The following is a 12,217-nucleotide window of genomic DNA, read 5'->3' as shown; positions in this document are numbered from 1 at the left end:
TTGACTGGCCTGCGCAGAGCCCTGACCTCAACCCCATTGAACACCTTTGGGATGAACTGGAAAGGAGACAAGGAGCCAGGAGCCAGCTGTGATGGGGGGGGTCCAAATCCATATTAATGTCTATGTACTGTTTTTAGAATGTCATTAAACATGTGGTTTCCCAATACTTTTGTCTATATAGGCTATAACTTCATTTGTTCACGTTAAAGAGCAGAATTAGATGCATTATTTTATTTACGGAACAGCTCGTACAGATGCTTTCAGTACTGAGACCGAAATACATTTACTTAGTACTTACCTAACTAGTACTTTAAACCCATCAAGACCAGATGCAATGTTGTATAATGAAACTGAAGTCTGACTCAACTGAAACATAACTGAAAATGAAGTCTGATTCAAAAGAACATCTGATTCAGCAGACCAGATCATTACATGGAACTGCTCTTTGGTACGACACGCGCACACACACACACACACCCAAAGGGAAACTAACACTGTAAAGCAAGAAATCAACATAACTCGCATTAATTTAAAATGTTTTTTAATGCATATAATAAGAATAATACTCTCAATAAAAACCAATAAAAATAAAGCACTTCATCAAGAATGATGTTTTAACAGCGTCCCCGTCTTTCCAACACTGGGGGAAACAAAAGGAATTCTCCAGAAAAGCACATGAGGTCAAAGGGTAAGGACATATTGTCACGCAAATGATGCAAGATGATCTGTTTTCTTTCTCATTCACACACACCCCTTTATTTCCATCTGTCAAAACATTTCACACTCAAATACAGAGGTGAGGTGACAACTCTTGAACATGCGTTTAAAACAGACACTCGCGTACAGCGTGTTCAGACAAACACACATCTATGCACCTGACGCGTGCGGTTTGTCACAGAAAAAGTCACCTGAAATATAATCAGATCTTTGGTTCATTGAGTACCACATAAACAGCATTGCAGCCAAGTAGCTAAAATGCCATTATTGGAAATCTCAAAATCAAAATGAACAAACTGGTGGCTACTGTGCTTATAAGTGAAGTTTTGCATTTGTGTGTAACAATGAAAGGGACTGACTATTGTTTGAATAGTTTTAATGTTATTTCGGGACTGAGGATTTTCTGTTAAGATCAAGTGATTTCTGAGTAAATCAGCAGCATTCAGTCTGAGTCTCAGATGAAAGTAAGTATGAAACGCTTCTGTTTATTGAAATGCACTCAGATTTGAGCTCCTCTTTGATTTCTGTTCGAACAGAAGATTGTGCAAGATTACAGTGTACTGAAGGGTTGTCTTTTTTAGTTTATATTGCACTGGAATACAATGGTAAATTCCCACATACATGCTCACACACACACACACACACATTCACACAAAGTAAGAACAGGGTGCAAACAATACGCTGCACAGCAAGAGTGCATTTATCTGTAGCCTTTCGGCGGGCTGTTCAGTGCTCACTGGGAACTGTCAATCTGATGCCTGAACGCCAATCAAATCTACCTTAGAGGCTTAGTTGGGGTCAATGCTGTGTTAAAAACACCAAAACAACAGCAGGGAGTGTAAAAAGGAGTGTGGATTAAAAATGTTGACGCAGAACTTCTCGGTCCAGAAAGTAAACCTCAGTCACAAATGCCATAAGAACCAGAATGGGAGGAAATCTTAGCAATTTTTCTGAGCTGTTTAACGTTTTGATCTTTTAGGTTGTTTGATCAGTTCTGGCGAGATACTCTAAAAGACACTGTTTCAGCTCTTCCAAGAAGATCTAAGGTGAAGGATCTTCAGTGCCCTGAAAACCTACCGGTCCACCTCCATTAAGATGGCATCACCTTACGATAGAGGTGATGCTTACAGGAGGAGCTTGATAGCAGATCCGGTGAGGACTGTTGGGTTTTTATAAAGACTAGACTCTGTATCCTAACTGGCAGAGTTATTGGTTGTTGCTTGTGTTGGTGAGGATTTCCTGGTCAGGGAAGGAGCTGTTTATACCCAGACTGCTTAGGAGATCTTTGAGTTTGGATACAGTCTGCTGCAGCTCTGTCCGTTCCTGCTGGAGAGTCTTTACCTCTGACTGTAGCTCAGCCTCTCGATTCACCAGGCCGTCCACACGAGTCTCCAGCCATCTGATCTTAGCGTGGGAAACCTGATGGAAGATGATAATTGCTCAGTCCAAGTATAAAGTCTAAAATATTCAAGAATTTTTGCAATGAAACAATTCACACTATAGTTGATGCGACGAGTTTAAATAATTGAATAAATAATTTTAAACAAAAAAGCACACAAATTGAACCAAAAGAAAACAAAAACACAAAAAAGTAAAACAGAAAAGTTTTGCAGTGCAATGTTATTCATAAATATCACCATTTCACTTTGAAATATTTAGAAAATATTTATACATACAACCTTAACAGATGAATAAATAATATTAAACAAGAAATAAAAAGCACACAAACCAAACTGAAATAAAACAAAACAAGAAAACAAACAAAGCAAAGCAAGCAAAAAAAAAAAAAAAAATTCAGTTTTTGTTGAATATTTGCACCATTTCACTTTGAAATCTTGTTATGATAATGCTGAAAATTCAGAAACAGTGTGAATAAGCCTTTAATCTACGTGAATGCAATTATATAAAGGGATTCTGCTTGTGTTAGTAAGGGCCACCTGAAGCTCCTCTAGGAGGTCTAAGTTTTGCTGTCGGAGGCTTCCATTGGTCTTCTCCAACTGGGCCACGCGCTGTGATTGGCTGAGAGTGGAGGGACCATCCAAGAGCTCGTCCTGAAGAACATGATATTCCACCTCATAGGCCTGCAATTGCTTACTGATATCCATCTCAGACACCTACATGGAGACATGTACAAATATACAAGATGAGAATTTCAAAGATGGGCAAGTCAAAGCATGTTTGTGTGTGTGTGTGTGTGTGTGTGTGTGCAGACAAACTTCAGTTTGTAAGATGAGAGAGAGGGGTCTAAAAAAAACTTTATGGATGAATGATCATCCAGCATCCAAAAACAACAAAATGAAAACATATGCCCTTTGTGTGTTCAAGCTCCTCACAACTTGCGTCTTGTTTTATAGTGTCATAAATTCCAAAAATGTGGAAGGTGCTCACACATACTTCCTTGACATCAAAGTAAATCAAAGATTTTTGAACAATATATTAGTTTTTAAAGGAAAAAAACTGAAATTTGTACTGTAGCAAATTAAGACTAATGAAAATAAATGTTTAAATTAATTAAAAAAAATTTATATTCGCCTATAAGTTTTTATAATAAGGGATAGTCCTCAAAAAATTTAAATTCAATAAAGAGGAGAGTCAATAAAGAGATATTTGGTTTTGCTTATCGCACTTGTTCATGTTGTTACTCTTGCTGTATGTAAATTATTTTCTTGCTGCTAAATCTATTAATCGTACATGGTTGGGCATAATTTTAAATATCCAGGAGATGGGAGAGAACTTGTGGTAAATTTATTTTATGAAACACTTTACATCGTTTCAGACATAAAACACACATACATGCACAGACACACACTGAGCAACACCCATACTTTACTAACTCCATCTATTATTTGTGCCGAGCTCATGATGAAACTAGTACTTATGCAAAACCACATATGAAGATGAACACAGGACACACCCGAACACGAGTATGTGTTGATTGTGTAGGGAAAGACACACGTATATTGCTGTCACCACAAAAGCACAAATAGAATCCACACCCAAATGTGCCACCGCCTTGACACTTAGCGCGAGTGAAAGTGCATATGTGTATATGCGAATTGGACGTCTATTTGGAATACAGGTATAGTGCACACTAACACTGACAAAGATGTTACCTGATTGATTGTTTTTTCCATTTGCACAAGGCCGAGATTGGGTAAGGTTGTTTTGATGAACTCCACAATCGTCTCAAGATTGTCGTGCTGCAGAATCAGAGGCTTGTGGCTACCAAGAAGACTCAAGGCCACCTTGAAGATGACCTCTGATCCCTGAAGGAACAGCATGTCTGGAAGACATAAAATCAATAAATACTTTTCAGTTTACTTCAAGGAATCCCAGAAAGTAGAAGAAAGAACATTTGACTACAATAGTGTATATTAGTAATACAATAAAAATATTATTTATGTTCACAAATGAAGTTCAATAGTCTATAATGGTTAAACCGATATTAGAATCCTGGCAGAGAACAGTAAAACAATAATTATTAACGATATACATAAAACAGTTACTTCATGCTATGGCATATAAACAATAAATTGGCAATATTAAAATAATTTAAAATGGTGTCTAAATAACTAAAAATAAAAAATAAAATAAATTATTTAAACTGCTTCACGAAATTTTGTCATTTATTTATTTTATTTAATTAAAATAAAACCAGTAGTTAAATGTAAAAAAAAAAAAAAAAGGTCATATTAATAATAATATTACGTATCTAATATGCAGAGGGTGATTTTTTTGCCTCAAAATCATGCATTAAAATCATTTAATGCCCACCTAGCTGTGGTTTATGAATAAAAAAATAATACTGAATATAATATTAAAATAAAATATAATAAATTATTTAATATTAATAATGATTTTTATATTATTTAATATAGTTAAATTATTTAAATCTATTCATATTTTCTCAATGTCATGCTATAAAATAATATATATGAACAATTTATAATTGATATAATATATAATTTAATACATTTTCAATGAGAAAAGCAGAAGAATAGAATTGTTGAGAGCTGCATGTTTGTTTAGAAGTGTATGCGTGTGTAAAGACAAAGATTGTCAATAGAAATGTGTATGTGTAAGTCAGTGTGCGTAAAACAAGATGGTTCAAGATGGTTCAAGAGATTACCCACAGAAAATGGTATGTGAGTTTGTGTGTCACAAGGTCAATGACATTCAACCTTATAATCACACCACACACACGGTCACGGAACTGTGATTAAGCAAAACAAAGTTAGCGCCAGTCGTTAGGCATCAGTGATTGTGATTACCATGCATAATTAACTTTAGCGTGTCCACAGAAGATAAAGTGTGATGCAAAGGATAAAGAGAGTTAGAGAATTTATCATTCTGAAATCATAAATGGTGAAGGACAGATTGTCGGTTGAAACCTCATCAGAAAAACTGTATTCAGCAAAAAAAAAAATATGAACAATATATATAAAAACCCTTACTAGTAACATTGGGAACAATACCATCATGTATACATTCATTTTACTGTTCTAAAACTATTTTTCTCTGAACATTTGTACCTTCTAAAATCTGATACAGACTGAACTGATATTTTTTCTATTCAGACTGCAGCTGCCTTTTCAATTGTTATATATAAATGAGACGCATGACTTCAGGTATTATCCATGTCTGTAGCATAAACGGTGCAGGGCGAATTATGCGCCAAAGTTTATATTTTAGGGTTAGGGGTTTTAAGAAAGTATGTGCAATATTCTTCCGCAACCTGAAAAACCAACCCTCAAGATGAAAATTTATGCCAACTTGCAACATTTCATTAATATCTCTCTGCAGACAGGGTGTGTCTGTGTATGTGCAGATACGTGTGCACCTGACTATATGGTAACGACAAGAGAGAGAATGTGCTGTTATATATGTGTTCCACAGTATCCTTCCGGACAAAAGAATGTCAAACATGTAGGCCATCTTCATAAACACTTCTAAGGAAATCGAGTGAATGGCAATCCACACTGACATCTGATCAGCCTGCTGATATCTCTAAACGTGGTTTCATTTTTTACTTTTTAGATCACTAGAAGATGCTTTTAACCTGTGGCTGGTATGGCTTGGTGGTTAAACATCTGGGCTGGTAAAAAAAACCAAGGATTGTAGGTTGTACACAACTCACTATTATGCCCTTGAGCAAGGAGCTTGTCCAAAGGGACTGGCCCTGCTTTAAATGAACGTGTTTTTTAAATGTATAATTATAAAAAGCATTGTGGTAAAGGGGAAGCGCAGGAACTTATTTGGATTGGAAGGGTGTATTGAAAGTGTGTTTGTGTATTGAAGAGTGCCTGAGGGTGTGTGCATTCACCGAACACTCGAGCCACAAATCCAAGAGGGAAGTGTGACGCAAAGGCAGTGAGGAACCAGGGAGCAGCGTAGAGACTGGGGCCGATCTCGTACTGCTCCAGATGAGTGTACAGCTCCCTGTGATAGTCATGCAGCAGACGAGACAGCTGATACATCTGAATCTAAGAAAGAAAGAAGAGAAAAACAGTCACTGACAATATCAGTCAGAAGAATACAAAAAATGCCTGACAAAATATTGCTATCATTTAATTAAACTGTATATACACACTTAAAAAAATCTCTCTAATCTTATGAACCTTAACCACGTTGCTTAGTTGTGATGTCATTATTGAGCACTGCCTAAAGTTATCGTAACAGATTCTTCATGCATGCTTGGCTGTAGAATTTTTTTTGTTTTGTTTTGTTGCTTGATTTGTATCAGAGCTGTCAAAGCCTACATATTATGTGACTGATTATGTGTCTTTGATTTATGGTTGCAGTAAATGCAGTATAAAGGAATGCAATGCATTACTGAATATCAAATGAACTGAACACAAATTAAAAAATTTAACTTAAACACTGATCACACTGAAGGTTTCATGTCATGCAAAATCTATCCCATAAACTACGTATTTACATGTTGGGTCTATAGAACAATGATCTATACTCAGACAAATGGGTTTGTCTCAACTACATTCAGATTGAAAGAATCAAAAATCTCATTGTTTGTATTTTGCATTTTGGTTTTGTAGGGCAGAACATGTGGTCACACTGAAATCAGGATACCTCCCCTAGTGAAAAATAAATATACTTAAATGTATTTGAAATATATTTATTTCATGCTAGGTATTCTATAAATATATTTTTATGCATTTATGTACTACTTAATAAAAATACCCTCAAATTGTACTTTTAGTATACTAAAATAGTATACTTGAAGTCTGCTAAATTGGAACAACTGATTTTGTACTTGATGCACTTTAATTGTGTTGAAGTCCAACTAAAGATATACTGAAGTATATTTGATTGTTCTAAAGTGGAACTATTGCAAGTATACTTTAGGTACACTTTAAATATTTGGCATTTAAAGACCGATTAATCAAAGATCATACAATCCTCATCAAGAGTCACATTAAAACACATTTTAGGCTTAATATTAAGAAATGTGCATTGTGCACAAGTAGTACTCCAAATAAAGTTATAATTTTTATATCAGTAAGTCTCGAGACATATGTCAGTAAATATGTTAATAGATCTGAAGTACACTTAGTATGAAATAAAAGTATTTTAAATATATTACTTTTTACTAGTGTCTGTCAGTAATATGAAAAATTTCTACAAGAAACATTTATTATTATTATTAATATTAATGTTGAAATCTTGTGTAACATTATAAATGTCTTTACAGTCAATTTTGATTAATTTAATACGTGATTGTTGGATCAGAAACCCAAGGAACACATATTTGATCTAATTGGCTAAAGAACTCACCATTTATCCAATCACTGATAACCTACACATAATGTTTATTTAAAAGGATTTTAAAGGGTCATGAAACCCCAGGCTACTTTTTCTGAGATTTTAGCAGAGGTGTCTGTGTTGCAAATCATAGAAGAAAATGTTAGCATCCGATAATTTTAACTGTTGGAGAAAACTGGTTAATTTTAAGCTTTTTTGCGCCATTTTCGTCTTCCAGATTTAAAATCTACATCGTGTTGACATCACAGTTTGTGACGTGGCGGGGCACATCGATGACGCATCGGTGTCTATTAAATTATTCATGAGACTGCGCGTTCTTATCAGGGTTTCTGCAGGATTTTTAAGCTCAAATTTAAGACTTTTTAAGACCTTTTTAAGACCTGCACAAATAAAATTAATACCATATGATCAGGGTAGGGCAATGTCTATGGTAAACTATTAAACTGTAAAATGACTGTAAAAAGCATGATTTACAGTTCAGATATAAGTGTTCAGGAAAACAAAACGTTTTATAAAATGATACACTTCACATTTCAGCCTTTAAACCATTTTTTAAGAAAATGGATGAGTCAAAAATATTAATTACATTAATTTAAACAAGTATTAGCAATAAATTATTATATTAATTAAATAACATACAAACACATTTTACTGTTTAGATTTTTATAATGAATTATCTTCTTATTGACCCACCAGTTCACATTTACAGCTCTGCGTGTTTGCAAGGTAAAAACATGGGTCGATTTTCACATTGGTCTGAACAAAAAACCTAATGTTCCTGCAATACCGGAGGCTGCAGTTCTAGGACCCTATTTTTGGGACAGCGCTATCTACTCCAACAGAGGAGACCTGATTCAAACATTAAACAAACAGATGCAAAGACTAGATCCATGGAAACTATTCATTTTTTATCTTTCCATCTTATTTTTAATGTAAGAGCTAGCGTGAACCATTTGAGGGGGAGTCAGCAATCTCCATTTAGCCTTTTAGCTGTGCAAAACAGTTCATTGTGATGCTGGATGTTGTAAATTAGTATTTGTATTCAAATTATTTTACATTTATTGAAGTACTAATAATCACACCAATTTGTACCGCAAGTGTTTTACCATTTACTGCACTTTAAGTTTGTCATACATCAGACATGAAGCGCTGCGGCTAATGAACTGAAGTCTCTTACAGACACAAGTCTTTCTTTCCAAGAAAACTGAATTTAAAACCAGAATATATAGAATATATTGAAATAAATTAGGTTAAATATTTCAAGAGGGTTACCAACGGGTATGTTTAGGGTTAGGAGTTGGTTAGGACAATAATTAAGTGTATACAATTAAACAACTACATAATTCCTTAAAAATAATAATATACAGAATTGAATAGCAAGTGCTATAAAATAGTATGAGCCACTAATATTTGGTCATTTAGCAGATGCTTTTATCCAAAGCGACTTATAAATGAGGACAATGGAAGCAATCAAAATCAACAAAAGAGCAATGGTATGCAAGTGCTATAACAAGTCTCAGTTAGCTTAATGCAGTACACATAGCAAGGTTTTTTTTTTTTTTTTTAAAGAATAGAATTAGAATAGAGAGTGCTAGAGTTAGAGGGTCAAATAAAGATGGAAGAGATGTGTTTTAGCGATTCTTGAAGATGGCTAAGTACTCAGCTGCTGGGATTGAGTTGGGCAGGTCATTCCACCAGGAAGGAACAGTTAATGTAAAAGTCTGTGAAAGTGATTTTGTGCCTCTTTGGGATGGTACAATAAGCGGCGTTCACTTGCAGAACGAAGCTTCTAGAGGCACATAAGTCTGAAGTAATTAATTTAGGTAAAGGGTGCAGAGCCAGTGGCCGTAGCTATTGGTAGCCAGTGCAAATTGATAAACAGAGGTGTGATGTTCTTCATTCTTTCTTACATTATTTTTGGCTCATTAAAAATTAATCTTGCTGCATGTTCTGGATTAATTGTAAAGGTTTGATAGAACTGACTGGAAGACCTGACATAATACATACATACAAAAAATAAATAAATAAAATAATTAAAAAAAATATATATATAGGGTCCTAGAAATCCGGTTCTGAAACTACAGCCTCTGGTATTGCATGAATACACTACTCACAACAACAGCCTTATTGAACATGCGCATTCATTCTCTGCCAGCAGGAGGCGCTTTCGAACGGTTTCCGCGGTAACAGCAGAACACAAAGCAGCACCGGACTTTGAAACGTGCTGCGCTCATATTTATTTATAGCTTTTTGAAGTTTAATTGTCACATTAAGCTGCATCGTGATTCTGGTCTGTACCCAAATATAAGACCTCTTGAAATCATAATTAAGACTTTCTTGTACAATTTAAGACTTTTGATAAAGTAAATTTAAGACTTTTTAAGACTTTTTAAGGACCCGCGGAAACCCTGTCTTATCCTATGAGAAGACGCTTCGCTTAATTATTCGCAACAGCATGTGTTGATTTGCTATGACAGACGCTTCAGAGTGTGAGACTGCGTACATTAACTGAGAGAAACGCTCATGGATCGAAGGAGACTGTTTGTTTTTGCTTTGTAATAAGAGTTCGGTACAAACACGATTCATTCACTTAGTGAGTGTAACCATTTTTACATCTCCGTGACACAAGCCGTCAAAAGGCTTATATTGAAGGAGTGCATTGCAGATCTACAATGGCCCTCATAATAATATTAATTAATATAATTATTTCTTGAATAATTATTTATCACAGTTACATTTATGCATGTTAGAAAATAAGCTGAATATGGCTTTAGTCTGCCTTTTTACTCTCTAAGAAGCTGATCTCATTGTGTGTGTGTGTGTGTGTGTGTGTAGTTAACCATATTTGATCAGATTCAGGGCAGAGCCCGGCAACCTTGAAGTACAGATAAGTGTTCTCTGCGTATGTGTGTGAATGTCTATCTTTGCAGCTAGATGCAGAGAGAGAGTTCTAGGAGGAAATCATCATTTGCCATCACCCTGATGTCCAGGGTAACAGATATACGTCTCTGGAGAGACCTGTTGCGTCTGACCTCTGACCAATTGTCACCAAAATAATCACTAGAAGATATGCTTCGAGTTTTACGTCCATGTGTGGAGATTTTCTAAGTTTATCTACCAACCAGAATCTTGCTTACCTATGTATAGACGTAATTAGTGACCTCTGTTAGAGTATAACTATTGGTGTCTAGAACATGTACGCAGAGCGGCCTACGAACTCCATCACGAGTGTTGAAGCTGACTTCTGCTGATGAAACTGCAAACTATGTTCTTTAATTTATCGCATCTCTGACTCCTGGTCTTTGTTCCTGGTCCTTGGGTTTTAACTGTAATTCTCCAACAATATAAACGCCGCAGAATAAGTCTAAAAAGTTATCAGAGGTGCAACAGCGCGCTCATATATATGTGTTCGATGCAGAGTGCAAATGGCTGTGTTTTTAACTCGATGGGAGTGAAATGAAACTGTATGAAAGCTGCGTGTGTTGTCTGTCTGTCTCCCCTCTTCCCCCTCCACTCCGCTGCGCACCACGCCCACATTTTTAGCGTTTTTTAAAATTGTGGTGAGAAATAACCAGTGCTGAAAACGGGGGGTTTCATGACCCTTTAAAGAGAGCACACACACATTCTATCATCATTAATTCAACAATGTTATTCCAAACCATTTGACTTTTTTCTTCAATGGAAAAGAAAGCAGATTATTCTAAATAACGCACTGCTTACTGCAATAAAGTGAATAGTATTTGTCTGGTCATGTGATCTAAACATAGCAGCCACCATGAAGAAAAATCACCCTCATGTAGAATAAAAGCCACTAATATGGCTGCACTCTTTTTTTCACGCGTGTTAATCATTTTTAAATGTGTCAAAAGCTCCACTGAGGTGTAAAACATTAAGTGGGAAAAAATACTATTTGATATCATATACCATACGTGACAATGTGAATGTTACTGTACCTGCAGTATGATCATATCAGGCCTGTACTGTTTCCGCAGCCCCATGTCGTACATGAGGAATTTGAGCATGTGGAATGCATCTTCCTCACTCATATGGAGCAGCAACACGCCGGCCACAAAACTCAAGCCCTGGCAGTAACCCACCTCTGGGTCCAGCAGAGAATATGCCTTCAGTAGATTATAGAGAGACAGCTGGCCAGCACCCAGCTGAGCGCTGAAATACGGATGAGTGGGAAATGTACGTCCTGGGAGAGGAAGAAGAATAATCATTCAAGTATTCTTTTTTTTCAGTGCAGTTTGAGTAAAACAATGCTGCTGTTGTTGTTGATGTTGGCAGAGGCATATGACCCCCCCTTCTTTCAGCTCAATCTCCTCTTGTGTTCAGTCTCGTTCAGAGGGTTACTCTCAAGGGTGTGCAGCAATTTAGCCACATGTATACAGAAAGAATTGACAAAAGGACAGAACAAACTAGGGCTCCAATATTTGATACTGTATAATGAACCAGGTGCTGGTTTTCAACTTACATGTACTTACGGTATATGCTTATATTCACACAATGCTTCTCTCATGTAGGTTCATACAGAGACCAAGTTCTTTGTGCACTTAAGTCACATTTTCAGTGTTACATACATAAATATCAAACTGTGGAATCTGCAAATGATTAATATTAGACTTCTTGATAACACTTTACTTTAAGCATCCATGTATAATGCATTATAAAGGGTTATTAAAGGGTATAATGCATTGTAATTATTCATAATGTGCAT

The 12,217-nt window shown here is 35.8% G+C and overlaps 1 protein-coding gene across 5 annotated transcripts in view; it reads right to left on the bottom strand.

Moving 5' to 3' along the window:
• Positions 1 to 524: 524 nt before the first annotated feature.
• Positions 525 to 12,217, bottom strand: part of tbc1d1 (TBC1 (tre-2/USP6, BUB2, cdc16) domain family, member 1) — a 57,622-nt gene continuing 45,929 nt past the window's right edge. For all 5 annotated transcript variants that reach the window (XM_058762633.1, XM_058762721.1, XM_058762799.1 and 2 more), the window contains 5 exons: positions 11,451 to 11,695; positions 6,041 to 6,200; positions 3,831 to 4,000; positions 2,655 to 2,831; positions 525 to 2,136 (listed from right to left, as the gene is read on the bottom strand). In XM_058762633.1, coding sequence (XP_058618616.1) covers positions 1,924 to 2,136; positions 2,655 to 2,831; positions 3,831 to 4,000; positions 6,041 to 6,200; positions 11,451 to 11,695 — 965 coding nt within the window. In that variant the 3' untranslated portion in view covers positions 525 to 1,923. The remainder of the gene's footprint in view (positions 2,137 to 2,654; positions 2,832 to 3,830; positions 4,001 to 6,040; positions 6,201 to 11,450; positions 11,696 to 12,217) is intronic.

This window comes from Onychostoma macrolepis, chromosome 01, assembly GCF_012432095.1.
Source record: "Onychostoma macrolepis isolate SWU-2019 chromosome 01, ASM1243209v1, whole genome shotgun sequence".
Taxonomy (NCBI): domain Eukaryota; kingdom Metazoa; phylum Chordata; class Actinopteri; order Cypriniformes; family Cyprinidae; genus Onychostoma; species Onychostoma macrolepis.
The sequence above is the reverse complement of the archived record's forward strand: the minus strand, read 5'-3'. Positions and strand labels throughout refer to the sequence as shown.